General features: G+C 54.2%; 2 protein-coding genes across 3 annotated transcripts in view; one reads left to right on the top strand and one right to left on the bottom strand.

Moving 5' to 3' along the window:
- The first annotated feature begins 650 nt into the window (after window positions 1–650).
- Window positions 651–16,580, top strand: PCYT2 (phosphate cytidylyltransferase 2, ethanolamine). Of its 2 annotated transcripts, none has more exons than XM_038742930.1 (13): window positions 651–790; window positions 3,110–3,198; window positions 4,586–4,747; window positions 7,576–7,642; window positions 9,577–9,661; window positions 9,791–9,835; window positions 12,902–13,040; window positions 13,192–13,274; window positions 13,377–13,454; window positions 14,763–14,828; window positions 14,939–15,004; window positions 15,649–15,737; window positions 15,832–16,580. In XM_038742930.1, the coding sequence occupies exons 1-13, from the start codon at window positions 717–719 to the stop codon at window positions 15,926–15,928; spliced, it is 1,140 nt and encodes a 379-aa protein (XP_038598858.1). In that variant the 5' UTR covers window positions 651–716; the 3' UTR covers window positions 15,929–16,580. The 2 variants fall into 2 exon arrangements, with proteins under 2 accessions (XP_038598858.1, XP_038598857.1); XM_038742929.1 differs by having other exon boundaries at window positions 15,817–16,580.
- A 1,025-nt stretch (window positions 16,581–17,605) lies between these two features.
- The window catches only part of ANAPC11 (anaphase promoting complex subunit 11), an 11,222-nt gene continuing 5,832 nt past the window's right edge, over window positions 17,606–22,995 (bottom strand). The window contains exons 2-3 of the mRNA XM_038742903.1: window positions 21,779–21,895; window positions 17,606–17,853 (exon numbers count right to left, since the gene is read on the bottom strand). Coding sequence (XP_038598831.1) covers window positions 17,708–17,853; window positions 21,779–21,887 — 255 coding nt within the window. The 5' untranslated portion in view covers window positions 21,888–21,895 and the 3' untranslated portion in view covers window positions 17,606–17,707. The remainder of the gene's footprint in view (window positions 17,854–21,778; window positions 21,896–22,995) is intronic.

The following is a 22,995-nucleotide window of genomic DNA, read 5'->3' as shown; positions in this document are numbered from 1 at the left end:
TTCGCTAACAGTGCTTTATACATAGTAAGCGCTTAACAAATACCCGCATTATTAGTATTGCTACATACTGAGCGCCTGAAGGGAGAGCGGAGGCCTAGTCCCCGCTGGGCCGAGTGCAAAGGGGGTGGAGCCGAGTGCAAAGGAGGCGCGGCCGTGCGCAAAAGGGGAGGGGCCACGCCCCCCCGGGGAGGAGGCCGCAGCTGATTGGCCGGGGGTGGAGGGGTGAGCGCCGCGCGACGGTGACGCAATCAGGGGGCGGGGCAGGGCGGCGAGGACATGCCCCCTCCGCGGAGGGCACAGCCGGTTGGCTGGGGGAGGCCCCGCCCCCTCCATCAACCCTTCCCACAGAGGCCGCGCGACGGTGACGTCATCAGGGGGCCGAGGCCGCGCCCCCTCCGCGGAGGGTGCAGCCGATTGGCTGGGAGGCGGGGCCGCGCGCGAGAGGCCCCGCCCCTACCCACGGATTGGTTGGGGGCGCGCCGCGCGACGGTGACATAATCAGGGGGCGAGGCCACGCCCCCTCAGCCGCCCCACCCCGCGGAGGGCGCTGATGATTGGCTGGGGAGAGGCGCCGCGCGGCGGTGGCCGGCTAGTGCGCGTGCGCGGGCTCGGCGGGGGCGGGGCCTGCGGGCCGGGGGCGGGGCCCGCGCGCCCTTCGTTCGGCTCCGTTCGGGTCCGTTCGGCTCGGTTCGGCTCGGTTCGGCTGTCCGGGGACCATGATCCGGAACGGAGGCGGCGTTGCCGGGACAACGGGCCGCCAGCGCCCTGTGCGGGTCTGGTGCGACGGATGGTGCGTCTGACCCCCGACCCCTGACCTCTGACCCCCTCTAACGGATCCCCCCAACCCTCCTCCTCCTCCTCCTCCTCCTCCTCCTCCCTGACGCGCTCACCGAACCCCCCCCCTTATCACTGATAACACCACTAATATATGTATAGGTGTTTGTAATAATAATAATAATAATGATGGCATTTATTAAGCGCTTACTATGTGCAAAGCACCGTTCTAAGCGCTGGGGAGGTTACAAGGTGATCAGGTTGTCCCTCGGGGGGGCTCACAGTCTTCATCCCCATTTTCCAGATGAGGTCACTGAGGCCCAGTGAAGTGACTTGCTCAAAGTCACACAGCTGACAGTTGGCGGAGCCGGGGTTTGAACCCATGACCTCTGACTCCAAAGCCCGGGCTCTTTCCACTGAGCCACTTACTCTATTTTATTTGTACACATTTATTCTACTTATTTTATTTTGTTAATATGTTTTGTCTTGTTGTCTGTCTTCCCCTTCTAATAATAATAGTAATAATGTTGGTATTTGTTAAGCGCTTACTATGTGCAAAGCACCGTTCTAAACGCTGGGGAGGACACAAGGTGATGAGGTTGTCCCTCGGGGGGCTCACAGTCTTCATCCCCATTTTCCAGATGAGGGAACTGAGGCCCAGAGAAGTGAAGTGACTCGCCCAAAGTCACCCAGCTGACAATTGGCGGAGCCAGGGTTTGAACCCATGACCTCCGACTCCAAAGCCCGGGCTCTTTCCACTGAGCCACTTACTCTATTTTATTTGTACACGTTTATTCTACTTATTTTATTTTGTTAATATGTTTTGTCTTGTTGTCTGTCTCCCCCTTCTAATAATAATAATGTTGGTATTTGTTAAAGCGCTTACTATGTGCAAAGCACTGTTCTAAGCGCTGGGGAGGTTACAAGGTGATCGGGTTGTCCCACATGGGGCTCCCAGTCTTCATCCCCATTTTCCAGATGAGGGAACTGAGGCACAGAGAAGTGAAGTGACTCGCCCAAAGTCACACAGCTGACAATTGGCGGAGCCGGGGTTTGAACCCATGACCTCTGACTCCAAAACCCGGGCTCTTTCCACAGAGCCACTTACTCTATTTTATTTGTACACATTTATTCTACTTATTTTATTTTGTTAATATGTTTTGTCTGTCTCCCCCTTCTAATAATAATCATAATAATGTTGGTATTTGTTAAGGGCTTACTATGTGCAAAGCACTGTTCTAAGCGCTGGGGAAGACACAAGGTGATCAGGTTGCCCCTGGGGGGCTCACAGTCTTCATCCCCATTTGACAGATGAGGGAACTGAGGCCCAGAGAAGTGAAGTGACTCTCCCAAAGTCACACAGCTGGCAATTGGCGGAGCCGGGGTTTGAACCCATGACCTCTGACTCCAAAGCCCGGGCTCTTTCCACTGAGCCCCGCTGCTTCTCGTGGCTAATATGGGCGTAAGTGCTTTGGGGCTCCCCTCTGGAGCCTGGCTTCCTCTCAAGCGCTTAGTCCAGTGCTCTACACACTGGGAGCGCTCAATAAATACGACTGACTGAATGAATACGATCAAATGGATGAATGAATGAAGAAGCTCATTGCGGGCAGGGATTATTTCGTGCTGTCGTCCTCTCCCAAGTGCTCAGTCCAGTCCCCCGCACGCAGTAAGCGCTCAATAAGTTGGATTGATTGGCGGATGGTCCAACAGAGTTTGGAGACCCCAGCCCCGCACCCCCCGCTGCCACCTCGATGCCACCAGTGTTTGTTTGTCAGCTTTCGGCGCCCACGCCTCTGCCCTTTGACCTACTTGGGTTCTCCTACTGCTGCTTCTGAGAAGCAGCGTGGCTCAGTGGAAAGAGCCCGGGCTTAGGAGTCAGAGGTCACGGGTTCAAATCCTGGCTCCGCCAATTACTACTACTAATAATAATGACATTTATTAAGCGCTTAGTATGTGCAAAGCACTGTTCTAAGCGCTAGGGGGGTTACAAGGTGATCAGGTTGGCCCACGGGGGGCTCACAGTCTTAATCCCCATTTTCCAGATGAGGTCACTGAGGCACAGAGGAGTTAAGCGTCTTGCCCAAAGTCACCCAGCTGACAAGTGGCGGAGCCGGGATTTGAACCCGTGACCTCCGACTCCAAAGCCTGGGCTCTTTCCACTGAGCCACGCTGCTCAGATGTGCGACCTGCGGCGGGCCGGGGGGTGCCAGCCCGGATCAATGGACGGAACGGTGTTTACCATGCGGGGCGCCCGGCCGTCCCGTGCCCCCCGGTGTGCCCCCCGGTGTGCCCCCCGCCGTCCTCGGGCCTGACCGTGCGGCCTCTGTCTCCCCAGCTACGACATGGTCCACTACGGGCACTCCAACCAGCTGCGCCAGGCGCGGGCCATGGGCGACTACCTCATCGTCGGCGTCCACACGGATGGTGAGCGGCCAGCACAGCGTCCCCGGTCCCCCCGCGGTTCCCAGCCTCCAGTCCCCCCCCCTTAAAAGGTGGGGAGCCACCCTGAGACCCACCACCTACCGTCACACGCCTCTATACTGGAAGCACGCTGTGGGCGGGGGATGTGTCTGTTTGTTGTCATATTGTCATCTCCCAAGCGCTTAGTACGGTGCTCTGCACACAGTAAGCGCTCAATAAAGAGAAGCAGCGTGGCTCAGCGGAAAGGGAACGGGCTTTGAAGTCAGAGATCATGGGTTCGAAGACAGAGGGAGACATGGGGGAGACAGAGAACAAGACCAAACATACTAACAAAATAAAATAAATAGAATAGATATGTACAGGTAAAATAAAAAATAAATAAATAGAGTAATAAATATGTACAAACACATATACATCTATACAGGTGCTGTGGGGAAGGGAAGGAGGTAAGATGGGGGGGATCATCATCATCATCATCAATTGTATTTATTGAGCACTTACTATGTGCAGAGCACTGTACTAAGCGCTTGGGAAGTACAAATTGGCAACATCTAGAGACAGTCCATACCCAACAGTGGGCTCACAGTCTAAAAGGGGGAGGCAGAGAACAAAACCAAACATACTAACAAAATAAAATAAATAGAATAGATATGTACAAGTAAAATAAATAAATAGAGTAATAAATATGTACAAACATATATACGGGTGCTGTGGGGAAGGGAAGGAGGTAAGATGGGGGGGATCATCATCATCAATCGTATTTATTGAGCGCTTAGTATGTGCAGAGCACTGTACTAAGCGCTTGGGAAGTCCAAATTGGCAACATCTAGAGACAGTCCCTACCCAACAGTGGGCTCACAGTCTAAAAGGGGGAGACAGAGAACAAAACCAAACATACTAACAAAATAAAATCAATAGAATAGATATGTACAAGTAAAATAAATAAATAGAGTAATAAATATGTACAAACATATATACATCTATACAGGTGCTGTGGGGAAGGGAAGGAGGTAAAATGGGGGGGATGCAGGCAAACGGAGTTGGAGCCAATCCCTGCCTCCCCGTGGGGCTCACCGTCTCCCATCACTGTCTCCCCCTTCTAGACTGTGAGCCCACTGTTGGGTAGGGACCGTCTCTAGATGTTGCCAACTTGGACTTCCCAAGCGCTTAGTCCAGTGCTCTGCACACAGTAGGCGCTCAATAAATACGATCGATGATGATGATCCCCATTTTCCAGATGAGGTCACTGAGGCCCCGAGACGCGAAGCGAGGGGCCCCAGGTCACCCGGCAGACGGGTGGAGGAGGCGGGATTAGAACCCACCGCCTCCTGAGCGCCGGGGGCCTCTCCCTCGGCCCTCTGCCCCTCCCCTCCTTCTGCCGTTGCTCCAGAGGAGATCTCCAAGCACAAGGGCCCGCCGGTCTTCACCCAGGAGGAGCGCTACAAGATGGTCCGGGCCATCAAGTGGGTGGACGAGATTGTGGCCGGGGCCCCCTACGTCACCACCCTGGACACCCTGGACAAGTACGACTGCGACTTCTGCGTCCACGGAGGTGAGCGCGGCGGGCCCCGGGGGGACGGATGGCGAGGGGGGTTGTGAATAATAATAATAATAATAATAATAATGATGGCGTTTATTAAGCGCTTACTATGTGCAAAGCACCGTTCTAAGCTGAGCCCACTGCTGGGTAGGGACCGTCCCTATGTGTTGCCGACTTGGACTTCCCAATCGCTTAGTCCAGTGCTCTGCACGCAGTAAGCGCTCAATAAATATGAATGAATGAATGTACGTATTTATTACTCTATTTTATTTGTTAATGTTTTGTGTGTTCTCTGTCTCCCCCTTCTAGACTGTGAGCCCACTGTTGGGTAGGGACCGTCTCCAGATGTTGCCAACTTGGACTTCCCAAGCGCTTAGTCCAGTGCTCTGCACGCAGTAAGCGCTCAATAAATACGATTGAATGAATGAATGAATGTACGTATTTATTACTCTATTTTATTTGTACATATTCTATTTATTTTATTTTGTTAATATGTTTTGTTTGTTGTCTGTCTCCCCCTTCTAGACTGTGAGCCCACTGTTGGGTAGGGACCATCTCTAGATGTTGCCACCTTGGACTTCCCAAGCACTTAGTCCAGTGCTCTGCACGCAGTAAGCGCTCAATAAATACGATTGAATGAATGAATGAATGTACGTATTTATTACTCTATTTTATTTGTACATATTCTATTTATTTTATTTTGTTAATATGTTTTGTTTGTTCTCTGTCTCCCCCTTCCAGACTGTGAGCCCACTGTTGGGTAGGGACTGTCTCTAGATGTTGCCAACTTGGACTTCCCAAGTGCTTAGTACAGTGCTCTGCACACAGTAAGCGCTCAATAAATACAATTGAATGATTGAATGAATGTTCTAAACGCTGGGGAGGTTGCAAGGTGATCAGGTTGTCCCACGGGGGGCTCACAGTCTTCATCCCCATTTTACAGATGAGGGAACTGAGGCCCGGATTAAGTGAAGTGACTTGCCCAAAGTCACACAGCTGACAGTTGGCGGAGCCGGGATTAGAACCCATGACCTCTGCCTCCAAAGCCTGTGATCTTTCCACTGAGCCAAGCTCAATAATAACGATGGTATTTGTGAAGCGCTCACTATGTGCCGAGCACCGTTCATTCATTCAGTCGGGTTTATTGAGCGCTTACTGTGTGCAGAGCACCGGACTAAGCGCTTGGGAAGTCCAAGTTGGCAACATAGAGAGACGGTCCCTACCCAACAGTGGGCTCGCAGTCTAAAAGGGGGAGACAGAGAACAAAACCAAACATGTTAACAAAATAAAATAAATAGAATAAATATGTACAAGTAAAATGAATAGAGTAATAAATCTGTACAAACATCTATACAGATGCTGTGGGGAGGGCAAGGAGGTAAGGCGGGGGGGATGAGGGGCAGAGGAAGGAGGGGGCTCAGTGTGGGAAGGCCTCCTTTTCATTCATTCGTTCAGTCGTATTTATTGAGCGCTTACTGTGTGCAGCGCACTGGACTAAGCGCTTGGGAAGTCCAAGTTGGCAACATCTAGAGACAGTCCCTACCCAACAGTGGGCTCACAGTCTAGAAGGGGGAGACAGCCAACAAAAAAAACCAGATTAACAAAATAAAATAAATAGAATAAATATGTACAAATAAAATAAATAAATAGAGTAATTCATTCATTCAGTCGTATTTATTGAGCGCTTACTGTGTACAGAGCACTGGACTAAGCTCTTGGGAAGTTCAAGTTGGCAACATATAGAGACGGTCCCTACCCGATGGTGGGCTCACAGTCTAGGAGGGGGAGACAGAGAACAAAACAAAACATATTAACAAAATAAAATAAATCTGTACAAATAAAATAAATAAATAAATAGAGTAATAAATCTGTACAAAGATATAGACATATATACAGGTGCTGTAGGGAGGGGAAGGAGGTAAGGCAGGGAGAGGAAGGAGGGGGCTCAGTGTGGTCCTAAGTGTGTGTTTTGTGTTCATTCATTCATTCATTCATTCATTCAATCGTATTTATTGAGCGCTTACTGGGTGCAGAGCACTGGACTAAGCGCTTGGGAAGTCCAAGTTGGCAACATATGGAGACGGTCCCTCCCCAACAGCAGGCTCACAGTCTAGAAGTCTAGTTTAGTACAGCGCCCCGCCCACAGTAGGTGCGCCGTCAATGACTGTCGCTTTTGAAGCAGCGCGGCTCGGTGGAAAGAGCCCGGGCTTTGGCGTCAGAGGTCGTGGGTTCAAATCCCGGCTCCGCCACTTGTCAGCTGGGTGACTTCGGGCAAGTCACTTCTCTGGGCCTCAGTTCTCTCATCTGGAAAATGGGGATGAAGACTGGGAGCCCCACGTGGGACAACCTGATCACCTTGTATCCCCCCCCCCAGCGCTTAGAACAGTGCTTTGCACGTAGTAAGCGCTTAATAAATGCCATCGTTATTATTATTATCAATGGGAGACCTGGGCTAGTCCCCCTAAGACCGTAAGCTTCTCCTGGGCAAAGAACGTGGCTGCCAAACCCGTTCTATCGCACTCTCCCAAGTAACGCTAATAACGATCGTGCTATTTGGGAAGCGCTTAGTAGGTGCCCCGCACAGTACGAAGCCCTGGGGTAGAGACGCCGGGCCCTTTCCACCAGGCCACCCCGCTTCCCCCACTGTGGGTAGGGCATCGCGCCTTCCCCGCCCATCGTCGCCGATGCTGCCGAGCGCTTGGTTCGTTGAGTCGTATTTATTGAGCGCTCACCGGGTGCAGAGCCCCGGACTAAGCGCCCAGTCCAGTGGTCTGCCCACCGTAAGTGCTCAATAAATCCCGGGGGCTGACCGATTGATCGGGTGATCTGCCGCTCCCCAGACGACATCACCCTGACCGTGGACGGGCGGGACACTTATGAGGAAGTGAAGCAGGCCAGGAGATACAGGTAGGTGGGTCCTCCCCATCCCCTCAGTTTCCCCAGAAGGGTCCAGAAAACTTCCGGGGGTCCGGGCTGAAGCACAGCTCTTCCCACCAGCCTCCGGGAAAAAGGCCCTTTATCCCGGAATGCCGGAGCAAAGCGTGCGGGCGCGCGGCCACTAATGATTATGGTTATTTGTTAAGCGCCTACTATGTGCCAGGCACTGTACTAAGCGCTGGGGTGGACACAAATTCGGTGGGACACGTCTTTATTATTACTAATCATTATCATCATCATCATGGCATCTGTTATGCGCTTAGTATGTGCCAGGCACTGTACTAAGCGCTGGGGTGATTAGAAACAAATCGGTGGGACATGTCTTTATTATTGTTAATCATCATCATCACGGTATCTGTTTTGTGCTTAGTTTGTGCTAGGCACTGTACTAAGCGCTGGGGTGGATAGAAACAAATTTGGTGGGACATGTCTTTATTATTGTTAATCATCATCATCACGGTATCTGTTATGCGCTTAGTTTGTGTTAGGCACTGTACTAAGCGCTGGGGTGGATAGAAGCAAATTCGGTGGGACACGTCTTTATTATTGTTAATCTTCATCATCATCATGGTATCTGTTATGCGCTTAGTATGTGCCAGCCACATACTGTACTAAGCGCTGGGGTGGATAGAAGCAAATTCGGTTGGACATGTCCTTATTATTGTTAATCATCATCATCATCATGGTATCTGTTATGCGCTTAGTATGTGCCAGGCACTGTACCAAGTGCTGGGGTGGATAGAAGCAAATTCGGTGGGACACGTCTTTATTACTGTTAATCGTCATCATCATCATGGTATCTGTTATGCACTTAGTATGTGCCAGCCACATACTGTACTAAGCGCTGGGGTGGATAGAAGCAAATTTGGTGGGACATGTCTTTATTATTTTTAATCATCATCATCATGGTATCTGTTATGCGCTTAGTTTGTGCCAGGCACTGTACTAAGCGCTGGGGTGGATAGAAGCAAATTCAGTGGGACATGTCTTTATTATTTTTAATCATCATCATCACGGTATCTGCTATGCGCTTAGTTTGTGCCAGACACTGTACTTAGTGCTGGGATGGATAGAAACAAATCGGTGGGACATGTCTTTATTATTGTTAATCATCATCACGGTATCTGTTATGCGCTTAGTTTGTGCTAGGCACTGTACTAAGCGCTGGGGTGGATAGAAACAAATTTGGTGGGACATGTCTTTATTATTGTTAATCATCATCATCACGGTATCTGTTATCCGCCTAGTTTGTGCCAGGCACTGTACTAAGCGCTGGGGTGGATAGAAGCAAATGCGGTGGGATATGTCTTTATTATTGTTAATCATCATCATCATCATGGTATCTGTTATGCGCTTAGTATGTGCCAGGCACTGTACTAAGCGCTGGGGTGGATAGAAGCAAATTCGGTGGGACACGTCTTTATTATTGTTAATCATCATCATGGTATCCGTTATGCGCTTAGTATATGCCAGCCACATACTGTACTAAGCGCTGGGGTGGATAGAAGCAAATTCGGTTGGACATGTCTTTATTATTGTTCATCATCATCATCATCATGGTATTTGTTGTGCGCTTAGTATGTGCCACGTACTGTACTAAGCACTGGGGTGTGGATACAAGGTAAGCAGGTTGGACACATACTGGCCTGGCACATACTAAGCACATAACACCTGGCACCTAGTAAGCGCTTAACAATCAATCAATCGTATTTATTGAGCGCTTACTGTGTGCAGAGCACTGTACTAAGAGCTTGGGAAGTCCAAGTTGGCAACATATATAGTCCCTACCCAACAGTGGGCTCACAGTCTAAAAGGGGGAGAGTACCACGTTTATTATTTGGGGGGGGGGGGGGGGGCGCGTGTGCAGACGCACACGCGTGTCCATCTGTGTGCCCGTCCCGCAGGGAATGCAAACGCACCCAGGGCGTGTCCACCACCGACCTGGTGGGCCGGATGCTTTTGATGACCAAGGCTCATCACAGCAACCTGGTGAGAGAAGGGTGGGCGAGCCGGCCGGCCGCCTGCGGGGGTCCGGGGGTCCGGGGGAGGGATCCCGGGGGGCCGGGGGTGGGTCTTGCCCTCCCCGGCCCCCCGAACCCCGCCGTCGTGTGCACACAGGAGGTCCAGTCGGAATACCAGGAGTACACGGACAACTTCGGCAAGGTGACTTGCGGGCCCCGAGCGCTCGCCTGGGGGTTGGCGGTGCCCACCCTGACCCTGGGCGGGCCCCCCATTCCCAGCCCCGGGGGCTCCGAGCCTCGTCCCGCCTTACCCTCCTTACGGGCCAGGCGCTGTGCTAAGCGCTACGGTTCGTGCCAACCCCATCGGGCCGGACGTTGTCCCCCGTCCCTCCGTGGGTCTAAGGGGCAGGAGAACCCCCGGGTTACGGAGGAGGAAACCGAGGCCCTGGGGGCTGACCTGCCCACGGTCACACAGCAGGCGGGCGGCAGGATTAATAATAATAATAATAATAATAACGATGATGGCATTTATTAAGCGCTTACTATGTGCAAAGCACTGTTCTAGGATTAATCAATCAATCGTATTTATCCCCTGCAAACCCCTTGCCACCAGCCCCAGCTAAGGTGAGAAGTAGCTGTTCCCCACCAGAGCAGCAGGAGGGATCTGAGTCAGACAGGGAGGAAGAACTTTCTTCTTCCCTCCGCACATCCGCCAAGCTCGCTCTCTTCCTCCCTTCAAGGCCCTACTGAGAGCTCACCTCCTCCAGGAGGCCTTCCCAATCAATCAATCAATCGTATTTATTGAGCGCTTACAATGTGCAGAGCACTGTACTAAGCGCCCCCTCCTTCCTCTCCCCCCACCCCCTCTCCACCCCCCCACCTTACCTCCTTCCCCTCCCCACAGCACCTGTATATATGTTTATATGTATTTATTACTCTATTTTGTTTGTACATATTTATTCTATGTATTTTATTTAGTTAATACGCTTGGTTTTGTTCTCCGTCTCCCCCTTCTAGACTGTGAGCCCGCTGTCGGGCAGGGACCGTCTCTAGATGTTGCCAACTTGGACTTCCCAAGCGCTTAGTCCAGTGCTCGGCACACAGTAAGCGCTCAATAAATATGAATGAATGAATTGAGCGCTTACTGTGTGCAGAGCACTGTACTAAGCGCTTGGGAAGTCCAAGTGGGCAACATATAGATTAGAATAGATAGATTAGAAGCCGGGTCCTCCGAGTCCCAGGCTCCGGTTCCTCTCTCCCTTGGGGGTCGACTCCTACGACCTGCCAGGGTGTGACTTCCTCCAGGAAGCCTTCCCTGATTTAATTTTCTTCCCCACCCACCCCTGCCCCGCCCGGCACTTGTGTCCCGATCCTTACTCTGATGGATTTCACCGCCCGCCTCCCCGACTAGATTGTAAACTCCCTTATCTCGGTATCTGTGACGCGCTCACTATAGAGAAGCAGCGCGGCTCAGTGGAAAGAGCCCGGGCGTTGGAGTCAGAGGTCACGGGTTCGAATCCCGACTCCGCCCCATGTCCGCTGTGTGACCTTGGGCAAGTCACTTCACTTCTCTGAGCCTCAGTTCATTCATTCATTCATTCAGTCGTATTTATTGAGCGCTTACTGTGTGCAGAGCACTGTACTAAGCACTTGGGAAGTTCCCTCATCTGTAAAATGGGGATGAAGACTGGGAGCCCCACGTGGGACAACTTGATCACCTTGTATCCCCCCCAGCGCTTAGAACAGTGCTCTGCACATAGTAAGCGCTTAATAAATGCCATCATCATTATTATTATTATTATTATAGGACGGGCCCCGTACTGAGCGCCAGGGTGGAGAGGCGCAAAGGGGGCCGGATGCGATCCCCGTCCCACGTGGGGCTCGCGGTCTCGGGCTCCATGCGAGGGAACGTAGAGAAGCAGCGTGGCTCAGTGGGAAAAGCACGGACTTTGGAGTCAGAGGTCATGGGTTCGAATCCCGGCTCTGCCAATTTTCAGCTGTGTGACTTTGGGCAAGTCACTTCACTTCTAGACTGTGAGCCCACTGTTGGGTAAGGACCACCCCTATATGTTGCCAACTTGTACTTCCCAAGCGCTTAGTACAGTGCTCTGCACACGGTAAGCGCTCAATAAATACGATTGATTGATTCTCTGGGCCTCAGTTGCCTCATCTGGAAAATGGGGATTAAGACTGTGAGCCCCACATGGGACAAGCTGATCGCCTTGTAACCTCCCCAGCGCTTAGAACAGCGCTTTGCACATAGTAAGTGCTTAATAAATGCCATAAAAAAAAAAAAAACTTGAGGCCCAGAGATGGGAAGTGACTGGCCCAGGGTCACCCGGCAGACCAGTGGTGGAGGTGGGAAGCAGCGTGGCTCAATGGAAAAGAGCCCGGGGTTTGGAGTCAGAGGTCATGGATTCAAATTCCGGCTCCGCCACTTGTCAGCTGGGTGACTTTGGGCAAGTCCCTTCACTTCTCTGAGCCTCAGTTCCCTCATCTGTAAAATGGGGATGAAGACCGTGAGCCCCGGGCTTTGGAGTCAGAGGTCATGGATTCAAATCCCGGCTCTGCCAATTGTCAGCTGGGTGACTTTGGGCAAGTCCCTTCACTTCTCTGAGCCTCAGTTCCCCCACTTGTAAAATGGGGATGAAGACCGCGAGCCCCGGGCTTTGGAGTCAGAGGTCATGGATTCAAGTCCCCGCTCCGCCAATTGTCAGCTGGGTGACTTTGGGCAAGTCCCTTCACTTCTCTGAGCCTCAGTTCCCTCGTAAAATGGGGATGAAGACCGCGAGCCCCGGGCTTTGGAGTCAGAGGTCATGGATTCAAATCCCCGCTCCGCCAATTGTCAGCTGGGTGACTTTGGGCAAGTCCCTTCACTTCTCTGAGCCTCAGTTCCCTCGTAAAATGGGGATGAAGACCGCGAGCCCCGGGCTTTGGAGTCAGAGGTCATGGATTCAAATCCCCGCTCCGCCAATTATCAGCTGGGTGACTTTGGGCAAGTCCCTTCACTTCTCTGAGCCTCAGTTCCCTCATTTGTAAAATGGGGATGAAGACTGTGAGCCCCGCGTGGGACAACCTGATCACCTTGGATCCCCCCCCAGCGCTTAGGACAGTGCTTTGCACATAGTAAGCGCTTAATAAATGCCATCGTTATGATTTATTATTATTAGAACCCAGGCCCGGGCCCTTCCCTTCTCTGGGTAGCCCGCGGGGAGGGGGGCTGGAGGCGTCCAGGCGGGCCCCCTCTGACGGTGGGCCGGCCGGGCAGTGCCCGGGGGGCCGCAGCCCCTGGACGGGCGTGTCCCAGTTCCTGCAGACGTCCCAGAAGATCATCCAGTTCGCCTCGGGGAAGGAGCCCAAGTCGGGGGACACCATCATCTACGTGGCCGGAGCCTTCGACCTGTTCCGTATCCTTCCGGCCGCCATCCCGGGGCGTCCCGGGCGCCGGCGCGGGGCCCCTCGCTGGCCGTGGCGGGGGGTGAGGGGCTGTGGGGGAGCCCCCTCCCACCCTCCCGAATCCCACGTGGAGTCCCGGGCCCCCTTAGCCGGCGCACGCAGACATCGGCCACGTGGACTTCCTGGAGAAGGTGTACGGGCTGGCCGAGCGGCCCTACGTCATCGCCGGCCTCCACTTCGACCAGGTCCGGCCGGGCCCCCCGGCCCCGAGGGATCGGGGGGCAGTGGGGTGGGGTGGGGGACCCTCCCACCCCCCCGTGACGGGCCGCCCGCGCCTCTGTCCCTAGGAGGTGAACCACTACAAGGGCAAGAATTACCCCATCATGAACGTGCACGAGAGAACGCTGAGCGTGCTGGCCTGCAGGGTGAGGCGGGGACCCCCGGGACCCCCACGGGGAGGTGACGGGCCACACCGTGTGCGGAGCACCGGACCGAGCGCTCGGGAGACTGCTACGTAGTAAATAGCATCCCCCCGTCCTGGAGCTTATGGACAGAGCGTCCCGGAAGCGACACGGCCTAGCGGCTACAGCCCGGGCCCGGGAATCACCTCCGCCCCTCGTAGGCCGGGTGACCTTAGGCGGGTCATTTCACTTCCCTGGGCCCCAGCGGCCTCGCCCGTAAAATGGGGAGGAAGACCGTGAGCCCCACGGGGGGACAACCTGATCATCATCATCATCAATCGTATTTATTGAGCGCTTGGGAAGTGCAAATTGGCAACATATAGAGACAGTCCCTACCCAACAGTGGGCTCGCAGTCTAAAAGGACTCGCCCGTAAAATGGGGAGGAAGACCGTGAGCCCCACGGGGGGACAACCTGATCATCGTCATCATCAATCGTATTTATTGAGCGCTTACTGTGCGCAGAGCACTGGACTAAGCGCTTGGGAAGTACAAGTTGGCAACACATAGAGACAGTCCTTGCGTCTACCCCGACGCTCAGAATGGTGCTTGGCGCATAGTAAGCACTTAACAAAAGCCATCATCATTATTATTATTATTAAAATGAGGAGCCCCTTGTTGGGTAGGGACCATCTCTCTATGTTTGCCAACTTCCCAAGCGCTTAGTCCAGTGCTCTGCACCCAGTAAGCGCTCAATAAATACGGGCTTTGGAGTCAGAAGTCACGGGTTCGATTTCCAGCTCTGACAATAAACACGATGGAATGGATGAATGAAAGGATGGAGACGGCGAGCCCCACGTGGGATCGGGTCCAACCTGATTTGCCTGTATCCACCCCGGCACTTAGAACGGTGCTTGGCGCATAGTAAGCGCTTAACAAATGCCATCATCATCATCATTATTATTATCATTTATTATTATTAAAATGAGGAGCCCGTTGTTGGGTAGGGACCATCTCTATATGTTTGCCAGCTTCCCAAGCACTTAGTCCAGTGCTCTGCACCCAGTAAGCGCTCACTAAATATGAGCTTTGGAGTCAGAAGTCATGGGTTCAAATTCCAGCTCTGACAATAAACATGGATGGATGAAAGGATGGAGACGGCGAGCCCCACGTGGGATGGGGTCCAACCTGATTTGCCTGTATCCACCCCGGCGCTCAGAAGAGTGCCTGCCTCGTCCAAAGAAACGAATGCCGTTATTATTATTATTATTACTGTAATTATCCGGGAGGGGTGGCGGACGGTTGGTGAGGGTCCTGCTCTTCTCCCCGCCCAGTACGTGTCGGAGGTGGTGATCGGAGCCCCCTACGCCGTCACGGCCGACCTCTTGGATCATTTCAAGGTGAGCCGGGGCCGGGCCGGAGGAAAGGGGGCCGGGGGAAGGGGGACGAGGAGGGGCATCTCTGGAGGGGCATCCACGGCAGTGCCCGGCCCCTCCGTCCGCCTCCTCAGGTGGACCTGGTGTGTCACGGCGAGACGGAAGTGGCCCCAGATCGGGACGGCTCGGACCCTTACCAGGTGAGCACGCCCGCGTGTACGCCCGCGCGTGCCCCTCGCGCCCCCCGAGCGCTCTGGGAGCCGGGGCCTCGCTGGCCAGCGTGGCTCAGTGGAAAGAGCCCGCGCTTTGGAGTCCGAGGTCATGGGTTCAAATGCCGACTCCGCCAACTGTCAGCTGGGTGACTTTGGGCAAGTCACTTCACTGGGCCTCAGTGACCTCACCTGTAAAACGGGGATTAAGACTGCGAGCCCCCGAGGGACAACCTGATCACCTTGTAACCTCCCCAGCGCTTAGAACGGTGCTTTTCCTTCCTCTCCCCCTCGTCCCCCTCTCCATCCCCCCCATCTTACCTCCTTCCCTTCCCCACAGCACCTGGATATATATCTGTACATATTTATTACTCTATTTTACTTGTACATATCTATTCTATTTATTTTATTTTGTTAGTATGTTTGGTTTTGTTCTCTGTCTCCCCCTTTTAGACTGTGAGCCCACTGTTGGGTAGGGACTGTCTCTAGATGTTGCCAATCTGTACTTCCCAAGCGCTCTGCACATAGTAAGCGCTCAATAAATACGATTGATGATGATGATGATGATGCTTTGCACATAGTAAGCGCTTCATAAATGCCATCATCATTATTATTATTATTATTACTGGCCGCAGGAGCCGAAGAACCGGGGCATCTTCCGGCAGATCAGCAGCGGCAACGACCTCACCACCGACCTCATCGTGCAGAGGATCATAAAGAACCGGTGAGCCTGGCGGCCGGGGGGGGAGACCGAGGCCCGGGGCCGGGGGGGTGGGGGCCGCGGGAGGCCCCCCCCGGCTCAGCCCGCCCGATTGCAGGCTGGAGTTCGAGGCGAGGAACCAGAAGAAGGAAGCCAAGGAGCTGGCCGTGCTGGAGGCCATGAGGAAACGGGAGGAGCTGAGCTCGCGGGACTAGCCGCCCCCTCCGCCCCTCTTGCCGCACATGACGGAGAAACCCGGGGAGCCCCCCGGCCCCTCCCCAGCCCCCCGCTCCCACCCCTGGATTTTACACCCAGCCTGGGCCGTCGCCCCCACTGCCCAGATTTTAGACTCCGTGGGCGGGCCGTCGCCCCCTCGACCCGTCCCGCCGCCCGGCTTTTTAGACGACTCCGAGGCGCCCCGTCCCCACGTCCAGATCCGAGAGTCCGTGGGGGTCCGTCACCCCCATAACGGCGGTCACCCTGTGCGGGCTGGACGGGAGGGGAGATCCGGCCCCCCGGCCCGGCCCGGTCAACTCTCGGAGCCCAAAACTGATGCTATTTGTGTGTCTCCCCCTATTTATGCGGAAGGAGCGACCCCCGCCCGCCTCTTGGACACCGATTTTAACGCGTGGAGGAAAACCGGCCAGACGGCACCCGCGGGGCGAAGGCCCGGGGACCGCGTGGAGGGGCGAGGTGTCGCCCTGCACCCCCTGAGGTCCGGCCCGGGCACCCGAGCCCACCCAAGCTTCCCAAACTCGGCGGCCCCACGCCCCCATCCCTGTACAGGCTTTCTATTCCGGTTTTGTATCGAGCTCGGGCCGCTGTACGTTTCTCCGGCTGCGGGATTGAATAAACCGCCACGAAGAAGCCACCGCCTCCGGCCCCTCCGGCGATCGATGGACGGTACGGACCGAGCGCCCGGGAGAGGACCGTCCAACGGCAGTAGCCGCCTCTTCCTGGTCCCGCGTCCCCTCGCTCCCCCCCCGCCGCCCCCTTTATTCTTTTGGGATCCGGCGGCCGCTCACTACGTGCCAGACTCTGCGCTGAGCGCTGTGGATCCGAGCTAATCGGGTTGGACCCGGTCCCCATCCCCCGTGGGGCTCACGGTCTCCATCCCCGTTTTCCAGAGGAGGGAACTGAGACCGGTCCGAGGTCTCAATCCCAAACCGGGATTAGAACCCATGACCTCGCAACTCCCAGGCCTGGGCTCTTACCGTGTACTGTGTGCCGGGCGACTTACTGAGCGGTTGGGAAGAGCAGAGGAGGGAGGGACGATCCCGGCCTTCAAGGAGCTTACGATCTGCGGGCCGGGCACTGTACTGAGTGCTTGGGAGAGCAGAGGAGGGAGACGTGATGCCTGCCTCCGAGGAGCTTCCCATCCATGGGCCGGGCACTGTACTGAGCGCTTGGGAGAGCAGAGGAGGGAGGTCCAACCCCTGCCCTCGAAGCGGCCCGGCGCGGAGTTTGATGGGGGCCACAGGGGTGTGTGGACTCCCTGCAGGCGGGCAGCATGGCCCAGTGGAAAGAGCCCGGGCTTTGGAGTCCGAGGTCACGGGTTCAAATCCCGGCTCCGCCAACTGTCAGCTGTGTGACTTTGGGCAAGTCACTTCTCTGGGCCTCGGTACCCTCCTCTGGAAAATGGGGATTACAACTGTGAAGCCCCCCGTGGGCCAACGTGATCAAATTGTAGCCTCCCCAGCGCTTAGAACAGTGCTTTGCACATAGTAAGTGCTTAACAAATACCACCATCATTATTAATATTATTATTATCCAACAAGTCCGAGAGCTCCCAGGGGGCGGATCCGGCGTCGGGCCCTGCTGGTTCCCTCTCCCGATTATCCGGGCGGGCAGGCGGCGCCCGGGAGAGTCGCCTCACACCCACACACACGGAGCCGGGTGAGGGCGAGGCGGACCACGCGCCCCCCTTTTTAATGAAGAATTCTAAGTTTTCCACAAAAAAGCGGCAACGTTTCCAGTGGGAAAAAGCCGGGCCCTCACTCCTTGAACTTCCACTCCTGGCGGCACATGGGGCAGTGCTGCTGGATCTGCTGGGAGTTGAGCCACTTGAGGATGCAGTGCATGTGGAAGCAGTGGGAGCACTGGCCCCAGACCAGCGGGCAGTCGTCCCCGGGCACCTTGCCTGGCACGAGGAACACCACCGGTCAGGGCCGTCCGTCCGCCCCGAGCCCCGCGGGCTGTGGCCTGGTGTCCAGGCGCAGGTGGGAAGCCGGGATTCGCCCCGGGCCCCGTCGGGGAGCGACGACCACACACCGCCTCCTCTACCACCCCGCCCGGGGGGCACCCCTCAACTTCCTGGCACCTTAACGAAAATAAGCATCGAAATTATGGTACTTGTTGAGCGCTTACTATGGGCCGACCACTGTCCTGAGCGCTTGGGCAAGAAGAGCAGGGAAACACGATCCCTCGCTTAAAGGAGTTTACGCGCTGTGGCTCAGTGGAAAGAGCCCGGGCTCTGGAGTCAGAGGTCATGGGTTCAAATCCCGACTCCGCCCACTGTCAGCTGGGTGACTTTGGGCAAGTCACTTCTCTGGGCCTCAGTTACCTCATCTGGAAAATGGGGATTAAAACTGTGAGCCCCCCGTGGGACAACCTGATCACCTTGTAACCTCCCCAGCGGTTAGAACAGTGCTTTGTACATAGTAAGCGCTTAGTAAATGCCATTATTATTATTACTAAGCGCTAGGGAGAGTAGAGAAGGGAGGGCCAATCCCACCCCCCAAAAAGCTAACAGTCTACTGGGTGACAGGCACTGTACTAAGCGTTTGGCAGAGTATGGGGATTAAGACTGTGAGCCCCCCGTGGGACAACCTGATCACCTTGTAACCTCCCCAGCGCTTAGAACGTGCTTTGCACATAGTAAGCGCTTAATAAATGCCATTATTGTTATAATTATAGAAGAGGGAGACACGTAGAGCCCGGGCTTGGGAGTCAGAGGATGTGGGTTCTAATCCCGACTCAGCCACTTGTCTGCTGCGTGACCCTGGGCAAGTCATTTGGCTTCTCTGGGCCTCAGTTTTCTCCTCTGTAAAATGGGGATGAAGATTGTGAGCCCCACGGGGGGACAACCCCATCACCTTGTATCTACCCCGATGCTTAGAAGGGTACTCGGACCCTAGTAAGTGCTTAGCAAATACCATCACTATTATTATAATAAGTTAGATTGGACACAGTCCCTTGTCCCACGTGGGGCTCACGGTCTCAATCCCCATTTTACAGAGGAGGAAATTGAGGGCCAGAGAGGTGAGGCCCTCTAGACCGTGAGCCCACTGTTGGGTAGGGACTGTCTCTATATGTTGCCAACTTGGACATCCCAGGCGCTTAGTACTGTGCTTTGCACACAGTAAGCGCTCAATAAATACGATTGATTGAAGCGTGACTTGCCCAAGGTCACACAGGGAAGCAGCGTGGCTCAGTGGAAAGAGTTCCCTCATCTGTAAAATGGGGATTAAGACTGGGAGCCCCACGTGGGCCAACCTGATCACCTTGTAACCTCCCCAGTGCTTAGAATAGTGCTTTGCATATACTAAGCGGTTAATAAACGCCATTATTATTATTATTATTATTATTATCATTATTATTATTATTATTATAGAGCCTCACGGGGGACCTGATGATCGTGCCTCTACCTTGGTGCTTACTACAGTGCTGGGCACGTAGTAAGCACGGAACAAAAACCACATTATCGTTATTGTTCCGAGCCAACAGGTCGAACGCAATCCAGGCCCCACGGTCAAAGGGTGACTTTGGGCAAGTCACTTCACTTCTCTGGGCCTCAGTTCTCTCATCTGTAAAATGGGGATTAAGACTGTGAGCCCTCCGTGGGACAGCCTGATCACCTTGTAACCTCCCCAGCGCTTAGAACAGTGCTTTGCAGGTAGTAAGCGCTTAATAAATGCCATCATCATCATTACTATTATTATTATTATTATTATTAAAGGGGGAAGGAGACCAGGTATCGAATCCCCAGTCAACAGAGGAGGACGCCGGAGCTCAGAGAAGCGGAGTGACTCGCCCAAGGTCACGCAGGTGGCGAGGGGAGGAGCTGGGACTAGAACCCGGGACTCCCGATTCCCAGCTCCAGGCCGCGTCCAGGCCAAAAGTCGTCGGTCCCTGGAGAGGAGGCGGGAGTGGACTCCGATCCCATCCTGTTTCCGGATCTGGAGGAGTTTTCGATCTAATAGCACTGTACTGAGCGCTCGGGAGAGTCGGCCGACCTGATCCCTGCTCTTGAGGAGTTTACGATCTCCTGTGGGAAGAGCACTGTACTAAACGCTCCAGAGAGCTACAAGAGAATTAGAGGACCCGATCCCTGCTCTTGAGGAGTTTACGACCTGTGTGCGGAGCACTGGACTAAACACTTGGGAGAGTAAAATGGCGAATTCAAATCCCTGTTTTCAGTCATTTCAGGCCCATCTATTGATTCTCCTCCCCGGTTCCTCCTTCTGCTTCCCAAAAAAGACCAAAAAAAGCCGGCCCAGCCCGGCTCCGGAGAACTCTCCCTTCCCCTTTCAGGCTGTGAGCCCCAGGAAGGGCTGGGACCGGCTCTAATCTGGACCCCGATGGTCACGGGACCTGGGTTCGAATCCCAGCCACTCGACTGCCGTGTGAGACCTTGGGCGAGTCCCGTCGCCTCTCCGGGCCGCCGATCCCTCATCTGCACGAGGGGGATTCGATCGAATCCCGGCTCTCCCGCCTGACGGCTGTGTGACCTCGGGCGAGTCGCTTCACTTCTCTGGGCCTCAGTTCCCTCATCCGGAAAATGGGGGTGAAGACTGTGAGCCCCACGGGGGACGGGGACCGCGTCCAACCTTTCATTTGTTCACTCAGTCGTATTTACTGAGCGCTTACCCTGTGCAGAGCGCAATCTGATGAGCTTGTAGCTACCAAGCGCTTAACAGGGGCTCAATGATGATAATAATAATGATGATGATGGTCTTTGTGAAGTGCTTACTATGTTCCAAGCACTGTTCTAAGCGCTGGGGGGAGATCACTTCACTTCCCTGGGCCTCAGTTACCGCATCTGTAAAATGGGGATTAAGACTGTGAGCCCCCCCACCATGGGACAACCTGATCACCTTGTAACCACCCCAGCGCTTAGTACAGTGCTTTGCACATAGTAAGTGCTTAATAAATGCCATCGTATACAAGGTGATCAGGGGGAGATACTTCTAGACTGTGAGCCCGCTGTCGGGTAGGGACTGTCTCTATATGTTGCCAACTTGTACTTCCCAAGCGCTTAGTACAGTGCTCTGCACACAGTAAATGCTCAATACGATTGATTGATTGATTGATCCCCATTTTACAGATGAGGGAACCGAGGCCCAGAGAAGTGAAGTGACTTGCCCAAAGTCACCCAGCTGACCATTGCCAGAGCTGGGATTCGACCCCATGACTTCTGACTCCAAAACCCGGGCTCTTTCCACGGAGCCATTTTACAGGCGAGGTCACTGAGGCCCAGAGAAGTTAAAACGACTTCCCCAAAGCCACCCAGCTGCAAAGCGGCGGAGCCGGGATTAATAATAATAATGTTGGTATTTGTTAAGCGCTTCAAAGCACTGTTCTAAGCGCTGGGAGGAACGCAAGGAGATGCGGTGGTCCCACGTGGGGCTCACAGTCTTCATCCCCATTTTACAGATGAGGGATCACAGAGAAGTGCTCTGCACATAGTAAGCGCTCAATAAATACGATTGATGATGAAGTGAAGTGACTTGCCCAAGGTCACACCGCAGACATGTGGGGGTGGCGGGATTAGAACCCACAACCTCTGACTCCCAAGCCCGGGCTCTTTCCACTGAGCCAGGCCGCTTCTCAAGCGCTTCGTCCCCGTCTCCCCACGATCTAAGGGACTTTGTGGGGGGGGATCTCTTCTGGTTTTAAACGCCTCGAGGGCCGGAGGACGGGCCTGCTGTACTGGACTCCCCCAGAGCGCTGTGTCCACGGTAAGCGCTCAGGAGAGATGCCGCGGACGGAGGGGTTCCCCCTCCAACTTGGGGCTCGCCCAAGCCCCCCGGGGAGGCCTGGGCAGGGGAAGGGGGTGGGCTTACAGTCGGGACAGCAGCCGTTGAACGCCATCCTGCAGATGCCGCAGTTTTCGTCGTTGGCCACCCACAGCCAGGAGGCCACTCCGTTCCAGCACTTGATCTTCACCCTCATGGCGGCCCCTGGGCAGTGGAGAGAGCGCCGGGTTACGGTCTCCCGTGCGTTCAGTCAATTCCACTCAACCGCTTCGTGCGGTGCTCTGCATCCATCATCATCATCGTCAATCGGATTGACTGAGCGCTCACGGTGTGCGGAGCACTGCGGAGCTCTGCATCCATCATCATCATCGTCAATCGGATTGACTGAGCGCTTACTGTGTGCGGAGCACTGGACCGAGCGCTTGGGAAGTCCAAGTTGGCAACCTATAGAGACGGTCCCTACCCAACAGCGGGCTCACGGTCTAAAAGGGGGAGACGGAGAACAAAACCAAACATACTAACAAAATAAAATAAATAGAATAGATATGTACAAGTAAAATCAATCGAGTAACAAATACGTACAAACTTCTCCATCCCCCCCATCTTACCTCCTTCCCTTCCCCACAGCACCTGTATATATGGATATATGCTTGTACATATTTATTACTCTATTTATTTTACTTGTACATATCTATCCGATTTATTTTATTTTGTTAGTATGTTTGGTTTTATTCTCTGTCTCCCCCTTTTAGACCGTGAGCTCACTGTTGGGTAGGGACTGTCTCTATATGTCGCCAATTTGTACTTCCCAAGCGCTTAGTACAGTGCTCTGCACATAGTAAGCGCTCAATAAATACGATTGACTGATTGATTGACATACAGGTGGTGTGGGGAAGGGAAGGAGGTAAGATGGGGGGATGGAGAGGAGGACCAGGGGGAGAGGAAGGAAGGGGCTCAGTCTGGGAAGGCCTCCGGGAGGAGGTGAGCTCTCAGTAGGGCCTTGTGCCTGTAGGGCAAGTAGGGCCTTACTCTGCACACGGTAAGCGCTCGACAAATACACGGTTGAATGATGATGGCATTTACTTGACTTCTCTGCGCCTCAGTTCCCTCATCTGTAAAATGGGGATTAAGAGCGTGAGCCCCACGTGGGACAATTTGACCACCTTGTATTCCCCCCACCGCCCCGCGAGCTTAGAACGGTGCTTTGCACATAGTAAGCGCTTAATAATAGTAAGCACTTTCACCTCCTCCAGGAGGCCTTCCCAGACTGAGCCCCCTCCTTCCTCTTCCCCTCCTGCCCCTCT

Source organism: Tachyglossus aculeatus, unplaced genomic scaffold, assembly GCF_015852505.1.
Source record: "Tachyglossus aculeatus isolate mTacAcu1 unplaced genomic scaffold, mTacAcu1.pri scaffold_1_arrow_ctg1, whole genome shotgun sequence".
Taxonomy (NCBI): Eukaryota; Metazoa; Chordata; class Mammalia; order Monotremata; family Tachyglossidae; genus Tachyglossus; species Tachyglossus aculeatus.
The sequence above is the reverse complement of the archived record's forward strand: the minus strand, read 5'-3'. Positions and strand labels throughout refer to the sequence as shown.

Coding starts and splice junctions, on each gene's coding strand:
- PCYT2 (XM_038742929.1), top strand. CDS start 717: ATGATCCGGAACGGAGGCGGCGTTGCCGGGACAACGGGCCGCCAGCGC. Junction 4,748..7,575: donor CGACTTCTGCGTCCACGGAG/GTGAGCGCGGCG, acceptor GCCGCTCCCCAG/ACGACATCACCCTGACCGTG. Junction 9,836..12,901: donor ACACGGACAACTTCGGCAAG/GTGACTTGCGGG, acceptor CCGGCCGGGCAG/TGCCCGGGGGGCCGCAGCCC.